Raw genomic sequence first — 19,349 nt, forward strand, 5'->3', positions numbered from 1 at the left:
GACAGAATTGAAGGCTTTGTGGTCAAGTTTGCGGACAGTATAAAGATAGGTGGAGGAACAGGTAGTTTTGAGGAAGCAGGGAGCCTGAAAATGACTCAGACCAATTGGAAGAATATAGTGTAAGGAAGTGTATGGTCATGAACTTTGGTTGAAGGAATAAAGGTGTAGACTATTTTTTTTAAATGGGGAGAAAATTTTGAAAAATCATGTGTAAAGGGACTTGCAAGTCTCTTGCAGGATTCCCTAAAGGTTGCAGCTTGAGTCGGTGGTAAGGAAGGCAAATGCAATGTTAACATTCATGTTGAAAAGACTAGAATGTAAAAGCAAGGATGTAATGCTGAGGCTTTAGAAGGCATTGTCAGATCGTACTTGGCGTATCGTGTGCAGTTTTGTGCCCTTATTCTTAGAAAAGATGTGCTGGCATTGGAGAGACCAGAGGTGGTTCACGAGAATAATACCAGTCAAGAAAGGTTTAACAAATGAGGAGAGTTTGATGACTCTGGGCCTGTACTTGCTGGAGTTTAGAAGAATAATAGGTGATCTCATAGAAACCTATCAAACATTGAAAAACCTAGTGGATGCGGAGAGGATGTTTCTTATAGTTGCAGGGGAAGACTAGGACCAGAGAGCACAGCCTCAGAGTAGAGGAACGTCCATTTATAACAAAGATGAGGGGAATTTTCTTTAGCTAGAGAGTGATGAATCTGTGGAATTTATCGCTATAGGCGGCTGTGGAGGCCAAGTTATTGAGTATATGTAAAGCAGAGGTTGATTGGTTCTTGATTATTCAGGATGTGGATGATTACATTAGAAGGCAGGACAATGGGATTGAAAGGGATAATAACTCAGCCATGATAGAATGATGGAGCAGACTCAATGGGCCAAATGGCCTAATTTGTTGCTATGTCTTATGGTCTTAAGGTCTGTCTTCTAGAATTCTGTTGCATTGTCATATTTCTCATTAACATGATTAGACAATGTCTTAGTGAAATAATATGCAGCCTGTGATGTTGAATTTGCATCATAGTTAATGTAACACTAAAAGGTAAAGTATTTTTGAATAACATTCGATGTGTGGTGGGAATCTCATTAAGCACTGTCTTGACTTCTCAGTTGTGTCTCAAAAAAGTGCAAGAAGAAGCTCATGAATTATTTTTGTTTCTAAGATACAAACTAATTATTTACCAACTTCTACAGCTTTATCTTTTCCTCTTACTGCAGACACTCCATATTCTTCTCCTGAAACAGTGCATTTCATCAGCTTCCTTTCCCATGCACATTCTACCCACGTCCTATCTCTCTTTCTCTTGAACCCATTTTGATTAATTACCATCTCTTCTGCTATCTTTCCTCCTCTTTTATTAGCTGGCCTTGTAAGTACTCTTCCATTTCAAAATACTTGGTATTGAATTCTGAATGAAATCCCAATTTTTAGACTCTCTTAAAAGTGTTGCTGGCTTTCAGATTAGTGCCTATATGTCCCACAAAATTGGAATCCCTCTTGCACTCAAATGCCAGTTCATGATTATATGTGGATGTCAATAGTTCATTATCCTTCTTTATCCATCTTTATTTTTTCTTCTTAGGCGACATTATAGTGTAGTGGTTAGCATAACACTCGAAAGAGACAGCAATCACAGATCAATTCCCATTGTTGACTGCAAGGCATTTGTAAGTTCTCCCTATGACTCCAAGGGTTTCTTCCAGGTGCTTCAGTTTCCTCCAACATTCCAAAGCATACAGGTTAGGGTTAGTAAATTGCAGGCATGCTGTGTTAGTGCCAGAAGCATAGACACAATTGTGGGCTGCCCTCAACGCACCATTGAACTATGTTGGTTGCTGACACAAAGAACACATTTCTCAATATGTAAGAACATGTGACTAATAAAGCTAACCTTTTAAAGAGAAAATAGTCTCCATTGTCCAAATTGGTGGAAAATCTTTAATTGATTTTATTCTTACTTATTCGATGATGATACAGGATAATTTCCACAAACCATGTCAGAATGTGTTGGTAGGATTGTTATTGCCAACTTCTGCTCCTATATCTTACATTGCAACAGAGGATCCAGTTTCCCTCTATTCCCTCCTTAAACCTCTCTGTCCTCCTTTTATACCTCTAATTAGTCCTTCAAACCTACCTCATCAACCCCAAAATAATTTTTTTGTGTTGTGGTGTCAGCTTTTGTTTGCACTTGTGAAATATTTTTGCCTGAAAAATCTTTGAAGAAATAACAAGCAGGATAGACAAAGTAGAATGGGTGGATGTTGTGTACTTGGATTTTCAGAAGGCCCTTGACAAGGTGCCACACATGAGGCTGCTTAACAGGTTAAGTGCCAATAGTATTCCAGAAAAGATACTAGCATGAATTGAGCATTAGCTGATCGGCAGGAGGCAAAGAGTGAAAATGACAGGAGCCTTGGTGACAATTGGTGCTCCACAGAGGTCTGTGTTGGGACTGCTTCTTTTTATGTTATATGTCAATGATTTGGATGATGGAATTGATGGGTTTGTGGCTGAGTTTGTGGATGATATATGAAGAAAGGTGGAGGGAAGGTTGTGTTGAGGAAGTAGGCTATAGAAGGACTTAGATAAGGAGAATGGGCAAAGAAGCAGCAAATGGAATACATTTTCAGGAACTGTATGGTCATGCACTTTGGTAGAAGAAATAAAAGGGTAGACTATTTTCTAAATGGAGAGAAAATACAAAAATCTGAGGTGCTATAGGACTTGGTGTCCTTGTGCAGGATTCCCTAAAGGTTAATTTGCAGGTTGAGACAGTGGTGAGGAAGGCAAATGCAATGTTAGCACTCATTTCAAGAGGACTAGAATATAAAAGTAAGGATGTAATGTTGAGGCTTTGTAGGGCACAGTTGTGGCCACACTTGGAGTATTGTGAGCAGTTTTGGGCCTCTTGTCTACAAAAGGATGTACTGACATTGGAGAAGATTCAGAGGAAGTTCATTAAAAATGATTCCGAGATTGAAAGGCTTGTCATATCAAGAGTGTTTTATAGCTCTGGACCTCTACTCACTGGAATTCAGAAGAATGAGGGCTGACCTTATTGAAACCTATTGAATGTTGAAAGGTCTCGATAGAGTGGATGTGGAGAGGATGTTTCCTTTGGTAGGGGAGGCTTAAGACCAGAGGGCATAACCTCAGAATAGGGCGACCATAAGACATAGGAGCAGAATTAGGCCATCTGGGCCATTGAATCTGCTTCGCCATTCAATCATGGCTAATCCTTTTTTTCTATCTCCTCCTAAACCCCAGTTCCTGGCCTTCTCCCCATATTCTTTGATGCCATGTCCAATCAAGAACCTGTCAATCTCTGCCTTCAATACAACCAACGACCTGGCCTCCACAGTTGCATGTGGCAACCAATTCCACAAATTCACCACCCTTTGGCTAAAGAAATTTTTCCGCATCTCTGTTTTGAAAGGGCACCCCTCTATCCCTCTTATCCTAGACTCTCCCACCATGGTAAATATACTTTCCACATCTACTCTGTCTAGGTCTTTCAACATTTGAAAGATTTCAATGAGATTCCCCCCCACCCCCGCATCCTTCTGAATTCCAGTGAGTACAGACCCAGAACCATCAAATGTTCCTCGTATGATAACCCTTTCATTCCTGGAATCATCCTTGTGAACCTTCTCTGGACCCTCTCCAACGCCAGCACATCTTTTCTAAGATGAGGGGCCCAAAATGTTCACAATACTCAAGGTGAGGCCTCACTAGTGCTTCATAAAGCTTCAGCATCACATCCTTGCTCTTGTATTCTAGTCCTCTTGAAATGAATGCTAATGGACGTCCTTTTAGAACAGAGATGAGGAATTTCTTGAGCCAGAGAAGCCAGAGAAGGACATGAAGGGATACGGGAGAAGGCAGGAGATTGGGGCTGAGAAGGAAATGTATCAGCCATGATGAAATGGTGGAGCAGACTCGATGGGCCAAGTTACCTAATTCTGCTCCTATATCTTATGGTCTTGACTTACTGTGTTTAAAGGTGCTTCATAAAATACTTCTGGTGACAGAATAGTGACAGAGCGATATTAGACAGCTGTGCCAATGGCAATGGAGCTGTAAGATCCAGGAAAAAGGTACAGTACAGCAGTCCTTGAGAGATGGGAAGCACTGATTCTAAAAGCTGACACATCCAAAAAAATTAATTTATGTGCATTCTTCTCCATAGATAATTCCAAAGAAATCCCACGAAGTGAACAGGAAATTAATGGAAATCTTCCAGATTATAAAGATTTTGGAGATAAATCTGTCTATTCATTTCGAAGGGAGCCCAGCTACTTTGAAATTCCAACAAAAGAATTTCAACAGCCATCCAAGTCTCCGGACAGTGAAGTTCATGAAATTCCAACAAAGGACACTGATACAATTCCGTCTCCACGAGTTCATAGTCATGCTTCCTTTACTATTGAGTTTGATGATTGCACACCAGGCAAAATAAAAATAAAGGATCATGTAACCAAATTTCCTTTGAGACAAAAAAAGGCTCAACAGGTAGAAAAAGTCCCTGTGCAAGGTGATGCACTGTCAGCAGAGAATAAAGTGGTTGACTGGCTGGTTCAGAATGACCCAAGCTTGTTGCTGAAAAGGCAGACACCGAGGGATATTTACAGCATCAAGAGTGATCAACAGGTTCATATAAAGACACTAAAAGGTATTGTTTTTCTTCTGATTATTGAAGCCTCGTAGGAGCTTAAAATCGATGATAATGTTTAACCATGAAATAATATTCTTTTTCAGAAGGCTTTTCTGATTACTATAAATATACAGCACCATCCAGACCAACTTTGAGTACAGTTTTTCGTAACAGATACAGAAAATATTGGATCAAAGGTCTTCAATTTCCAATGTTATTTTTTCTCTTGTTCTACGGATGTTGTCCCACCTGCTGAAATTTCCAGCAGATTAGAAAGAAGATGCTAATGTATTAAATTAGTTTGTAATTTTATCTGGAATATTAATTTTTCTTCCTCGCTTAATAGGTTGTAGACATGAAGATGGTACTCAAAGTGATTCGGAAAATCAAATTGCTTCTAAACAACAGGAAAAGGGAGACTCATCCCTGGATTCACCTCCAAGGCAAATACAGATTTACAGTGATGGTAAAATGTATGAACTCCAACATGACCAACAAGATATGCCCATGGGTCAACAAGCTTTTGTTATTGAATTCTTCGATGATGATAATCCTCGTAAACGTAGAGCACACTCTTTTACTCAAAACGCAAATGCCATGCACAATGATTCTTACATTGCTCTTAGAGCTAAACTAGAAAAGCGTAAGGGCACCTCAACCAGTGAGAAAGTTTCAGTACAGCAAGCACACTCTTTAGTGCAAATGAGCAAGCCTGCTACTAGTTCATCACTTCCCCAAAGGTCTAATTCACTAAAGAGGGAAAAGACTGAAGAACGATTTAGCACCTCTGCTTCTAGCTGCAAAGGTTCACTTCGGAGTTTTGGGAGTGTGGGACGAAAGAGTAAACTCAGCCAAGAGTTTGCTGCTGAGCTGTTGAAAGAAACTGCAAGAAGTGTTAAAGTGGATAAACCTCCAGATCCTTTTCCTGTGGCAGTTGCACGTATGCCAGTGTCACCTCCTTCACCAGAAACATTGGTATCACCATTAACACCTCCAACAAAGGCATCCTCGAAGCCAGCTGATTCACCAAAGCCAAACTCCAGACAGGGTGATCAAGATAGTTTAAGTGACACTGGCACATATACTATTGAAACAGATACACAAGACAAAGAGGTTGAAGAGGCTCGGAAGATGATTGATCAGGTAAGAAGCAAATATGCAAGTTAAGTACTATATTCAAAGAAAATACAAATCTTCTGACATTTTCTATTAATATTTAATTCCATAATTCTTACACCAGTGATGATCTAATTATTTTCGACTAATGATAATCTACTTTGAAGGCTCACCAAGTAACCTTGTTGGTAGCTATTTGCTATGGTTTATCTGTCTTACCTGTGAATAACTTGAATTCATTTTGTTGCTCTACCTTTGCAGGTGGGCAGTGTTGGGAATGTCACACTTAGTGTATATCTCCATATTAGGTGGGTTACATGCTGGAATTGCAGCCCTCCTTGAAGTCATTTCTTCTCTGGTGTTAGGTAGATATAGCAGAATTTTGACCTATTAGTCAACGAATAAGTCAACCCAATGTGATATGCTGCTTGGATGATGTGATATGCTGCTTGGATGACAGGATAAGCTTCCCATGCTCACACTTTGTTTCAACAAGCAATCTACTGGAGGAACTCAGCAGGTGAAGCAGCATCTTGATGTTTTGGGTTGAAGCCCTGCATCAGAACTAACATTGGAAAGGCGAGTTGACTAATATTAAGAAAAGAACCCAGCACTGATAGCCCTTTGCGTTCTTGCCTATCTCTTCCAGCAAAAGGCTCCAATCTTCACACCACATCCTTCCTTCCCCCTCTTTGCTCTCCCTCTCTCGCTGTCTCTGAACTGTAACCCAGCTCCTATCTCCTACCTGGCCTAACCTCTCTGCTATTTTACACGCTTCCTCAGTCCTCTTCTATGTTTGTCCAGTAGGGGTGAAAGGCTATTATTCTGTCTGGAGGTCCGTGACTGGAGGTGTTCAACAAGGATCATTGTTGAAACCTTTGTTGTTTGTGATATATATCAATGATTTGGATGAAAATGTAGATGAGTGGATTCGCTTGTTTGTGGATGAAACCAAGATTGGTAGAGTTGTGGACAGTGTAAATGACTGTCGAAGAATACAGTGGGATATAGATCAGTTACAGATATAGGTAACAATCAAATGAACAGAGAAAGTATACATTATATGGTAAGCCCCTTAATAGCATTGTGTCCCAAGTCAGGAGTTTACTATAGCTACACAAATGGATAAAGTAGTAGAGAAGACATGTATTGTGCTTGCCATGTTGATAGAGGTGTTGGGAATAAAAGTAAGGAAAGTCACACTAAAGCTGTATAAAACTCAGACTGCACTTGGAGTATTGCCACTCCAGTTTTCACAGGATAGGAAAGTTATGGAGCAGTTTACCAAGATACTACCTGGATTGGATGATAGGAAATATAAGAGAAGTTTGGACAAACTTGGGTTGTCCTCGCTAGAGCATCAAGAGACTGAGGGGAGACCTGATTGAGGTTTTTTAAAATTATGAGAGTTATATATAGGGTAGCCAATCAGAATCTTTTCCTAGCATCAAAATATCAAACACCAGAGGACAAGCTTTTAAGGTTAGAGCGAGGAAGTTTGAAGGTGACATGTGAGTAAGTTTTTTTATGCTGAGAAGGGTAGGTGTCTGAAATGGGTTATCAGGTAGTAGCGAAATGAGGCAGTTTGGTGGAGTTTGAGGCTTTTGGATATACATATAAATATGAAAAGAATGAAGGGATATGGATGATACACAGGAAGAGGACACTTAATAGATACAGTATCAAGATCAGCACAACAATTGTTAGCGAATGGCCTGTCGAATGCTGTACTGTTCTATGGTCCCATAATCACCTCAGCTCCTGTCTTATCACTCACTTTTCCCTCTTTATTCTGGCCATCTCACCTCACCTCTTTCAGTATTGATACAGGGTTTTGACCTAAGACATCAACAGTTCCTTTCTCCCCCTCACAGATGTTGCTAATCCTGCTGAATTCCTTCAGCTGATTGTTACACCAGATTTCAGTACCTGGTGTTTCCTGTCACTTTGTCCATTTTGGTGGAGGAGTTGATGGATCTGAGAAATATTGTTGAAGTTGGTGCAGACTGTTGTGTGTCTGGAGTCAGAATATGATGGGGGTAGGGACTTCTACCATCACCAGGTAGCTCATCGGTGGTGCTTGACAGGATTTTCATTGATTTTCAGATCAGTTTAGACCTATACTTTGGAGGCAAATAGAGACATTTATTATCTTTTATGCTTTTCCTTTCTCATGTACCTTCTGGCTAAAGACCATCTCAAGCCTTTTCTACAAACTTGCTCATTATGAGTGGCTAATTATTTAAAATTCTACCCTTCCTGCCTTCCAAGATCATGGAGCTTAATAGCAGAGCTAAGATCAGAAATTCAGATTTACAAATTTAAAACCCTTTCAGCACATTCTTGATCATGTTGCTTTTAATAATCCAATAGTTGTTAAGTAGTTTCAAGGGATGTCTTGTTTTGCTGACAACTGCACAGGTTTTAAAAGATTCAGAAAATTGGACCATTTGCTCATCATCACCCATCTGTAGAGCCATGTGTGTGCAGTTCAGTGAACTAAAATAATCAGCCTCTCCTCCCTGCCTTTTGGCTCGCCATTATTAATATTTAGATTCCTTTATCAGTAGGTGTGTATGAATGGTAATTTTTTGGGTAATCAGACAATTAAAAACAGATCACTCAGTATATACAAATTAGTTTACCACAGGAACAGATACCTTTACACGATAGGTAAGATGGCTTCATAAAGTAAAGCCAAATAATTGACTTAATCACCTAACAGCAAGTATTCAACTATTGTTCCCATTAATTGACTTGTCTCTGTGTTTAATATATTAGTGCTTTGCTTATTTGAAAAGCTATAGCTTACTAACTCTTATTTATCTTTAACCAGGTTTTTGGTGTTTTTGAATCACCTGACTTTACTGGAATTAATTCTGAAATTTATAGACCTGTAATCGGTGGCACAGATTCTCCTACACAAAGGGATGAGGATAATATGCGTTATCAAAATACTAGCACTATTTACCAGCAAGCACCTACATTACAGGCAAATCGCACTACAGCCATTACTGGCTCTGATACTCTGCCACAGGTAATGGTTCATAAAATAATAACTATTATTATAATTCAGGTACTTGAACTTGACCCCTTGTGTCATACCAGTTTGGGTCACAGAAATTCACCCTTACAGAATTCCCAAATCATTGTCAAAAAGTACCATGATACGGGATAACAATTCTCACGGAATTAATGTAGGGGAAAGCTATCGACCTCATATTTCTTGATACTTTTCATGCAGATAATATAGCTTTGTGTTAGAACAATGCAATATGGATGGTTTCCTAGGAATTAGGAATGCCACCCTGTAACGTGGGAGTTGCCTACATCTAGTTTTTGAGTATCCAGCCATTAAAATAAAGCGTACCAGTTCAAGATGCATAAAATAAAATTTAATTATACATTTACTGTGTTTTTTGTGGCATTCCTTCATACTACTATTATCACTTGCTGGTTTGCCTGGCTGTGGGATTCTTTGGGTAACAATTATTTCTTGACCATTACCACTGAAGAATTTAATTGGAATCTTAGCACAGGATTTGTATTTCTGAACTTGTAATCCGGAAGCTTGGATTAATAATGTAAGTGTTAGCATGATTGTGAGAAAATTTCTGTTAAACCCATCTGGTTCACTATTATCATTTAGTGAAGAAAAACTCTCAGCAGGATCATAGAGATGATTGCAGGGGTGAAGTTGACTCTTAACTGTCCTCAGAAAAGACCTAGCCCGCTGGTGAGTTGTGAGGACATGGGGGATGCCCTCATCTTGTGAGGCACTGCAATTTTACCAATGGTGATAAATTCAGCATACATTTAAATCAGCACTTCAATGGGGTGCTTTGGGCTAACAGGAGAGGAACAATATTATTCCTCCAGAATCTGTAACCTTGTTTTCTGGTTAAACGCTTGCCTGGTTTGGTGTGGAATTGGGTCCTGTGTGTAATGCCAGGCACATCTAAAGATAAGGAGAAGCTACATTGCTGGATAACAATTTTTGGGAAATTCTGGGCCAGTCATGATGAGAATTTAACGTACAAATCTATGCACAAATAATATTTTGTATTCTCTTGGTGTGAATTCTAGATACGTCCTGTTGGCCCCATAGCCCATGGAAAGCAGAAGTGGGTCTCAAGGTGGGCAAGTCTTGCTGATGGCTATAATGGTTCTGTGCCAATTAGTGGAATCCATGACCTTCAACAGGGAAGTGAGTATTGAAGTGATATCTTTCTTACATTTGCAAAATTACCTGTAAGTTTAATTTGTTCTGACCTTCTCTCCGTTTTTATATTTTTCATAGAAGATGCAGCTATAGTTGATATTGGAATTTATGGCAAGAGTGTTGAATCTATAGATTCAGATGCAGCGTCAACAACTAGTCAGTCATCTCGAAAACGTCGGACTCTCCCACAGTTGCCACCCAGTGAAAAACTTGATACTTCAAAATCAAAAGATTACCTTCAGCCACGTTCTCCTCCTAGCTCTGAATCAATAAAGAAATTAGAAATGGAACAGCGCTCCTTTCCACAGACTCAGGAAAAATTGTTCATTTGTGAAGACAAAGACTTAGACCCTGACAGTCTGAGTGATGATGATAAGTCTGACGATTCTTCCCATATTACAAAAGGGAAGAGTAGGAAGTATAGAATTTCCCGGGTTACCAGAAAATTACACCCAGAGCATACGTGGAATGATCAGGGAACATCTGACATATCTGAAGGTAGATCACAGATGACTGATGCATACACACAAAGTGCAGCCAAAGAGCATTTAGACTCTAAAAGTGGCACTAAATGTTTCTCAGAGCATGAGCTGAAATCTTCCTATAGTAGCACGAAAGAAAAAAAATCGGAAAGCTCCGCTAAACAAACTTCAGTGGCCAAAATGACATTAGCGAGCTTTGAGAGAAAGATGAAAGAACAAGAGTTTAGCTCAAAATCATGCAGTATTTCATCCTCTACAAGATGGTCAACGGCCCCAGATACTAGCAAGGCTGCTGTGGAAAGCACAGATGCAATCAACTCCACAAGTAAAACAACTCAAATAAACAATAGAAGCCCCTCCCAGGAAAGAAAAAAGACTTCAACGAAAGATTCTCGTGTATCTGTTATCAGACAAGAAAGTTTTACTAAAGACAGACCAAGTATTGATACTGCAACATATAAAATTCCTAATATTTCAAGCCGTTTGTCAGTTAAAGATCATGGAAGAGCCTCCCACAGGACAGAATGCACAGAGGACACACATCTCATTCTGAAAGATACAGAAGCTGCAATGGCAGCCTTAGAAGCAAGACTCCAGTCTCAGGATATCCATATTAGTCAACAAGAAAGTAGTTCATATGTCCAAGGTGATTCCTACTCTGGAGAATCAGATAATGATACAACAAGTTCCGTAAGTTTGAAAAGTAAAAATACCACTAGTTCTGCACAGAAACAGAAGAAGCTCAGTAGTGCACCCAAAGGGAAAGCAGCTGCATCAGTTCAAGACCATCCACACCAAGCCAACGCTCGGGAACGACTATCTGAGAAACGCAGAGGCCAGCTTCTGGATCCAACCAATAAACCAGACTACAGTCGCCGTTTCCAACTGAAACGCAGCACAGGATCGCGTGGCTCCACAGACTTCACAGATGACGAGAGGTCTTCTAGCCTTCCATATTTACCGATAACCGATGCACACTCTTCTGACCAGGAGCATTCTCAGACCAGTAAACCTCAACTGCGTAAAAAGTTTTATGGTTCTCTGCGCACAAGGGAGGACTTGAATAAATCAGCGAAGTCTTCAGTACAAACAACACTAACCCGTTCAAACAGCCTTTCAACACCCAGGCCAACCAGGGCATCCTTGCTGCGCCGTGCTCGCCTTGGAGATGCTTCAGATAATGAGAGTGCTGATGTGGACAAAGTTTCATTGGCTTCAGAACTGTCCACGACAAGCTCTACATCTTCAAAGCAACCAACTGATAAAAAATTATCACGGCTTGATATGCTAGCTTTGCCCCGGAAACGCACAGGTTCACTCACTGTAAATAGTGACACGGAAACTACAGTGCTGAGAAGCAGTTTTAGTGCAAGAAGCGTAGATGTAACTGCTACTAGTCGCAAGTCCGTCAGTGCTGATGCTAAAGCAGCAGCCAAAAAAGTTACTGCAAGCACAGCAAAACAAACAAGAGTCCGTGGTAATGGTACAAAATCAGTTTCTAGTGAGTATACACTAAAAGAATATCAAAAGTACATTCTTTCTTTGGAAAGCTAATCATAAGTGAACATTTAACTATGCTTGGAAACCCTGTAAGTTTCCAGATGTTTTCCCTGACATTTCCTTCGGAGTCAAACTCTTGTTTTTATTTTTCTAGACCCTTGACATCTGTTTTTAATTCCCATTTCAGTCTTTCCTATTGCTCAATTATGCTCCTTTACAGTTATCTGTATTTCCCATTTCTATATTTCCAATATTAATACTTCAGTCTCATCCTCTGAGGTAGCAATATTTACTTTTAATCTTCTGTTTCTTTTTTACAATTCAATTTTATATAATTTGCTGGTTTCTTTAAAAAAATACTCTGGCCATCCACTATTTTCCATTGCCTTGTATATCTTTTCTTTCAAATTGTTGCAAAGATTAACTCTGTAGTTAGCCGTGGATAGTGTTTCCTTCTCATAGAGTCTGCCATTCTTATTGAGGTACATCTCTGCTGAGGTTTATGAAGTATCTCTTTGAATATTTGTCACTGCCAATCTTTGAACTATCTTCTGTCCACTCTAGCCACGTCTAGCACCATTGACTGACTTTAAGTTCAGGACACTGGTTTCAGATTGAATTTGAAGTCCTACTGTGGTGTGATCATGCTTTCCTGGATATTCACTTAACTATGAGATACTTAATTAATACTGCCTCACTATTTCTTAATGCTTCCTCAAGCTACTACTCAAAGCCACTAACTTGAATTCTATGAACTTGTCCTCAGGACAATGTATACCAGTTTGATCTGTCCAGTGTATATGATTTCCCAAGGAAATTTCAGTGGCTTTCTCATAGCCTCCAGCTTTTCCATGTTTTTTGCTTATGTTCTATAATTAGCTGCTTCAAAGTATCCTGTGTACTACTGCCAACAGTCACTTATTACCTTGGCTCTTTATTTCTTTACTTGCCATCTGGACATAATTTATACCACATTATCTATTGAAACTCCCTGATTTAAAAAAAATCGATAACACTTTAGTGAAGTCCTTTGGGCAGTGTTATCATGTTGACGATGTATATGTCAAGTTGTTGTGGTGATCCTGTCCAGTGGTGTTTTGTTTTAAAGAATTTACAATATTTATCCATGCAACTAAAGTTGATAAAGTAGATAAACTCCTTCCATCTTATTTCTCAACATCTTTTAATTTTTCTCCTTGTAATCCTCATGTTGGCTCTCTGAATTCACATTCCTATCCAATCTAAGCATCTGTCTCCATATAAACATTCTTTCATTTCCCACTATGCTGGAATCCTCAATATCCACATTTCTCCATCCCATTAAAATTCCAATTACTTTTGCATATATGGAAAAATGTAAAGTCCTGCTCTCCAACTCCCAAACAAATGGTTCCCAAAGTTAACATTCACAACAGCCTTTTACTTTGCAGATTTCACTCACCTTCATCTTTAATGTCCTCTGCAATAGAAAACAAAATATGTCATGTCATTTCCACCATCTGTATTCTCCAAAGACAAAGGGACAAATGTGTTCCTTTGCCTTGGGAGAATATGGATGGTAGTTGTTCTGTTGACCCATCACAAGATCAATTAACAGAGCCCTCATGACCGGTGACAGAAACAGTGTGTAAAATGGAGAGTTTTTTCACGTGTTCTTAGATCATCATCAGGGTTTTAATCCCACTTAGTATTTTAGTTTTATGAAGAAAATGTGCCTGTATTTAATGACCAACTATGTGAGGGTGAAGGTAGACAACAAGTGTCTTTTATTTGATAGTGCAATATTCACCTCTGAAAAAAATTTACCTTCTGTCTATCTTCGCCCGTGGAGTCCATCATTATTAAAGACAGTCCAATTTTCTTCATAAAACTAAAATACGAAGCTTTTCCTGCTATTATCTTATTGAAAGTCAGCAAAAATACCCTAAAATTAATTTGCACTTCCATATCCTTGAACTGCATTTAGTTTCCAAAAGAATATATACTTTCCTCCAGCTGCATCATGCCTGATCTCCTAATCTGGACTTTGAGGTAGTCTTTAAGTCAGTTCAGGCTCAGTGGTAGGCTGTGAAATGGTTTCGGTGTGCTATTACACTATGGGGGTAGGACTGGATTGTACAGCTAGGTTATGTGGAAAGTTATCATTTGCATCTTGGGCTGCAAGAGGAATGTTATTAAATATTTGTTAACAGGAAGAGTGACATTTCGAAGACGTAAACAAAACTTATAATAATTCTACAGTACAACTTAGAAGCTTTTGTAAAAGATTGTTTAAGAAATTTCCCAAATCCCGAATTAAGTGTAGAACAGATGAGCCTAATGAGAATATTCCAAAGTATTCAATTTCAAAAGTATTTTCTATGATTTAATACTATTCTTGAGCCTCATCAATATTATATGAAAATATTATATAAGCTTTGCTCAGTAATTGCATCCATCTTTACAGTATTCTTTGAATAAAGTTAATAAACTAGTGAACAGTAAAAGCTCTAACATTAACTTATGTCTTGTTAAGGCTTAAGTTTTTATTTCATATTTTAAGGTCTAATCTTATTAACTCTGAAATACTAACAAAATCAGATTAATCATCACTGGGTTTAATAACATACTTTGGTGGCAAGTCATGGTATTCTCTTACTTAAAAGAACTCATAATGAAATACTTATAAGGTTATGTTTTATTTTTCAACATGATGAAGTTATGTTTTATTTTTCATGTACTAATCTCTGATAAGTTCTCTAGCTATTTTATAATCAAGTTCTTACAGATGGAGATTAAAACTTGGGTTTTGTGCTTCAAAAGTTCATATATTTATGACTGACTTAAGTGTTCACTTTGCTGGCCTAGATTGCTAGTTAGATGTTTAGAACATTATATTCACATTAATATTTTTTTTAATTTAGAGATGTAGCGTGAAATAGGCCCTTCTGGCACTTGGTGCTGTGCCCCCCATCAACCCCCGGCAACCTCGATTTAACCCTGACCCAATCATGGGACAATTTACAATGACTAGTTGACTTACCTGGTATATCTTTGGACTGTGAGAGGAAAGTGGAGCACCTAGGGAAAATCCATACATTCCACAGGGAGGACATATAGAGACTCCTTTCAAAGGATGCTGGGTTTGAGCTCCAAACTCTGTTGCCCTGATCTATAATAACATTGTGCTAACTGCTACACTACCGTGGCACCCTACAGTAGCAGCACTACGGTATTTACCACATAGCATTTAAACCCCTAATAATACCAATCAATCTGTGGCTATCGAGTATGATTATTATGCTTAAGTGTATGTCCTAATAGCATTAGTATTGATTTTGATGTCTGGGAGTGTTTGTGTATAAAGTAAGTGATAGATGTGTTTAATAAAACACAACAGAGCTGGGACTTTAGCAAGAAAGTTAACTGTGATCATTTTTTAAAAACGTATAGGCTGTGCCTCATCTGAAGTATTAAGTCCCAGTTTAAGAAAGGTGCGATTGTAAAAGAGATGGTAAAACAGAAGAAGTAGATTGGCTCAACAGGTCAGAATTTAACATTCCGAATGCAATAAAAAAGCTGAAGTTGTCCTGTTTAAGGCAGTGTTAGTTTAGAGGAAGTTCAATGGTGCCACTTAAAGATGACACAGATTTAAAATAATTGGCAAAACAACCTGAGATGACATAAGGAGATTTTTTTTTGTACAACAAACAGTTAGGGTTTGGAATGCACTGCCTGGTTGCATTATGGATGAAAATTCAAACATAACTTCTTAGTAGAAAACAGCCACCTGCCATTGCTAGCATGTGTTGTTTCCAGTGGGAAGTAGTTTCACATTTTTTTTTGTACTTGAAGAGATGTTTCCTACCTTTAATGATTTTGCTCTGCCTTCAGAGTTATGTCAGAAGCTCTCAGCTGGTCAGGCAAGAAAAAGTTAATATTTCAGATCAAAGATTACATATCTGCAATTTTTGGTAATTTGTTGTGTAAAGATGTGTTCCCTCATTCTAGCCTGACTCTCCAGGAATAGGGGTTTCAGCTACTCAGCCTATCTACTCTATCAGTTTCTTTCAAAATCCTTAAAACCCTAATCGAATCACTCCATAAATTCTAAAGAGTATAAACTAATTTATGTAATCTTTCTATAGCACGCTCTTGATAACCTGGCGACATTCTGATGATACATTCCTTCCAATGCTAATATAACTTTTCTGAGATGCATTCCTCAGAGCTTTGTGTAGCAAATTTATTCACTTTTGCTTCCTTGTTGTATTGTTAAAATTGCAATATTCTATTAGTGCTTTTTACTCTCTTTGTACTTCAGCTGTGTACAATTGATACCTAAACTTGGGTCTCTTTGGGCCATCACTGGTTGTAGTTTGCTATTTCCATGCTTAGAAATAACAGAAACTATACAAGAGTTTCCTTTCCAAAGCCGAGGAATTCTTCACATTATTGAGATTGTTGAAACAGCATTGCTAATGTCATTTTTCTAAATGGGAAAATGTTTTTAAATAGAGGCGTAATTGTTTAAAAAAATGCCCACATCTGATGTATGTAAATTCACTTCCCAGGGTTCAAAAGGCTTATTGCTAACCTCAGCTTTCTAGCACTGCAGTATGACCTTTCCAAAGTGTCAGAGTTGTTTAGAACATAGAAACATAGAAAACGTACAGCACAATACAGGCCCTTCAGCCCACAATGCTGTGCTGAACATGTACTTACTTTAGAAATTACCTAGGGTTACCCATAGCCCTCTATTTTTCTAAGCTCTATGTACCTATCCAGGAGTCTCTGACAAAGTCTTTGTTTGTGACAAAGTTAAACTTCTAACCAATGTTCCTTGCTCAGCTACTTGTAGGGTACGTCCACACTACGCCGGATAATTTTGAAAACGAAGCTTTTTCTCTTCGTTTTGCCCTCCTGTCCACACTGGGCCGACGTTTTCAGCCCCCGAAAACGGAGATTTTCGAAAACACTCTCCAGAGTGAATAAATCTGAAAACACCAAATATCCGGCGTAGTGTGTACGGGGTAAACGGAGAGATTTAAAAATATTGTCATGACAACACCACAACAACAATGCTTTTTTCTGCTTCTGCTCGGTACTGCACAAGCTGTTATAACGCGCGGTCGGTGTGAACGGTGTGAGAGTTAAATTGTGTGAGTTTTTTTGACTATTTAAAAACGCTGTCATGACGTGCCAGAACAGATGTTCGTTGTTTTCTTGAATGCCACCACCTAACAATTTCAGAACAGACAGACTAGACTGAAGCCAGAAGGGTTAGAAATGTACTCACCAAATACTTTGACCCATAGCTTACTGAATAAATAAGTATATTCACTTCGCCCTGTTTTCTGTCCTTGCTTGTATGAAGGTGGTTCACCTATTTATGCAAGTACTTCTCTGACAACAGATGAGTAACAGCCTAATGTAACATTGTATGGAAATACAAGATAACACTGATGCAGACGTTTTATACATTTAACAAGGTGCTTTATTAATGCAACAGAGTTAGTGAGTTTTTCAATGTTCATCGTCAGCTGGGTCATACTGTCCGTGAACTCGCTGTCGGTTGCCTCCATACGCTCTAGTATTTGATTTTTTTTAAGTTTTAAGTCCTCTTGCGCGAGAGCCAAGAGCAATTCCTTTTAAATTTTTCTACTCTGTAACTGGACAAACGCGCACTATGTATACCGATTCCTCTTCGCTTGTTTTCTGTGTGTCCTGTGCATGCCCAGTAGGAGGAGATTCGCCCAAATATCCACCTAATGTGGACGGAGATATTTTGAAAAGCACTTAGTGTGGACGCCTGTCGCTTTTACTCGAAACTGGCGTTTTCAAAATTATCCGGCATAGTGTGGATGTAGCTGTAGTAAACAAGTAAACACTGAGGTAATGTAGGCCCATGTTTAATCAACGTAAGACAATGAGTTTATGCTAATTAGCCTCCATCAAACCAGGCAACACTAGCTAAGTTATCTGCACCATCGTGAATCAGTTCAAGGTAGCTTGCAGAGCAGACTGATTTTGTCACTTAGCACTTCAAATATGGGTCACAGGCATAGCTGATCAATCAGTCAATAGTTGGGATATCTGTACACACATAGAGTCAGCCTTCACAACATTTAATTTTGGGTGTCTGGGAGCTCTCTTTAGAAGCATTTAGACCATCTGTGTGAATTACTTTGTCCCAACAAAGGTATCTGAAAAACATCACAGGCAAATAATGTCAACCAGCAGCAAAACAATATAAATGTTAGAAAGCACTAGGGATTGCTAGGAATGACCAGGAGAATGAAAGAGTGAAAATCTAGAATTCATCCCTCAACCTTGGCTTTCTGCGACAGACAACTCACTCTTAGTTCGTAAAAAATTTAACTGTGTTTAGAAATCCTTTGTAGTTCATAAATCTTTTGTAATTTATAAATCTTTTATAAATCAGAAATGCTCTATGGGTTTTAAATATGTGTTTAAAAAGTATTTGTCTAAATTTAAACATGTATAATTTAAAAATAAAATAAGCTGTGTTTAAATTACTTCATTAGCTGGAAGTGTCTCCTCCTTGGTAGGGAGAGGAAACCCACCACTCAAATAGTGGGTATTGGCAGCTAGACAGGGAAGTAAGCTAGTCCCTGAAGACTAGGTCAGTACAGTATAACCTCCATTTAATGAAGGTACCCATAGATACATACAAAGTATATATCAGGTAGGATTTAACATCTCCTTCTAAGTTCAGGGCTTTGCAAACAGTGAACCAATACCATCACAACCTCTGCTCTAAACTTCTGAATAATCTCCATTTGTAAGAATTGTGAATGTCATTTAAAATCTTGGGTTGTTCTATCTTTTGCCTTTGTTCTTTTACCACCTTTCTCTTTGTTTAAAACTAATTATTTTACAAGACTCAAGATGGAGACAGCAAACATCAGATTACACTTCTACTTCAGAGGAGGAGTATAACTCAAATCACACTTCTCCTAAACACAACCGCTTGCATGCCTCAACAGCTACCCACAGCAACAGAGCCCAGTCTTCCCATTCAGGAAGAACAAGACAAAATATGAACGATGTTGATGATCCTTATGAAAACTGGACTACCCACAGTGCAGAAATTGCAAGGTATTGTGAATTTTGCTTTATGCGATTGATCCTAAAACCTAAATCTGTGGTTATGTACACCATTTAGATATATATTTCTCTCTCTTTTGCCCTACATAGTACCATACACCATTTGAAGTAAAAATCATAGGCTTGTTATCTGCCTACAGCTTGTCCATGTTGTTGCTGTTAATCCATCTGTTAAATTTGTTTGTCATATATATTAATCATCTGGATGATGGAGTGGTAAATTGGATTAGTAAGTATGCAGATGATACTAAGATAGGT

The 19,349-nt window shown here is 38.6% G+C and overlaps 1 protein-coding gene across 5 annotated transcripts in view; it reads left to right on the top strand.

The window, feature by feature from the left end:
• cep170ba (centrosomal protein 170Ba) overlaps window positions 1-19,349 on the top strand; it is a 64,905-nt gene that overhangs the window by 29,668 nt on the left and 15,888 nt on the right. For 4 of the 5 annotated variants that reach the window (XM_063048291.1, XM_063048309.1, XM_063048300.1 and 1 more), the window contains exons 9-14: window positions 4,197-4,679; window positions 5,008-5,804; window positions 8,614-8,814; window positions 9,864-9,984; window positions 10,078-11,982; window positions 18,866-19,082. In XM_063048291.1, the coding sequence (XP_062904361.1) occupies window positions 4,197-4,679; window positions 5,008-5,804; window positions 8,614-8,814; window positions 9,864-9,984; window positions 10,078-11,982; window positions 18,866-19,082 (3,724 nt within the window). The remainder of the gene's footprint in view (window positions 1-4,196; window positions 4,680-5,007; window positions 5,805-8,613; window positions 8,815-9,863; window positions 9,985-10,077; window positions 11,983-18,865; window positions 19,083-19,349) is intronic. The other variant, XM_063048318.1, reaches the window with a different exon arrangement.

Source organism: Mobula hypostoma, chromosome 1, assembly GCF_963921235.1.
Source record: "Mobula hypostoma chromosome 1, sMobHyp1.1, whole genome shotgun sequence".
NCBI classification, from domain to species: Eukaryota; Metazoa; Chordata; class Chondrichthyes; order Myliobatiformes; family Myliobatidae; genus Mobula; species Mobula hypostoma.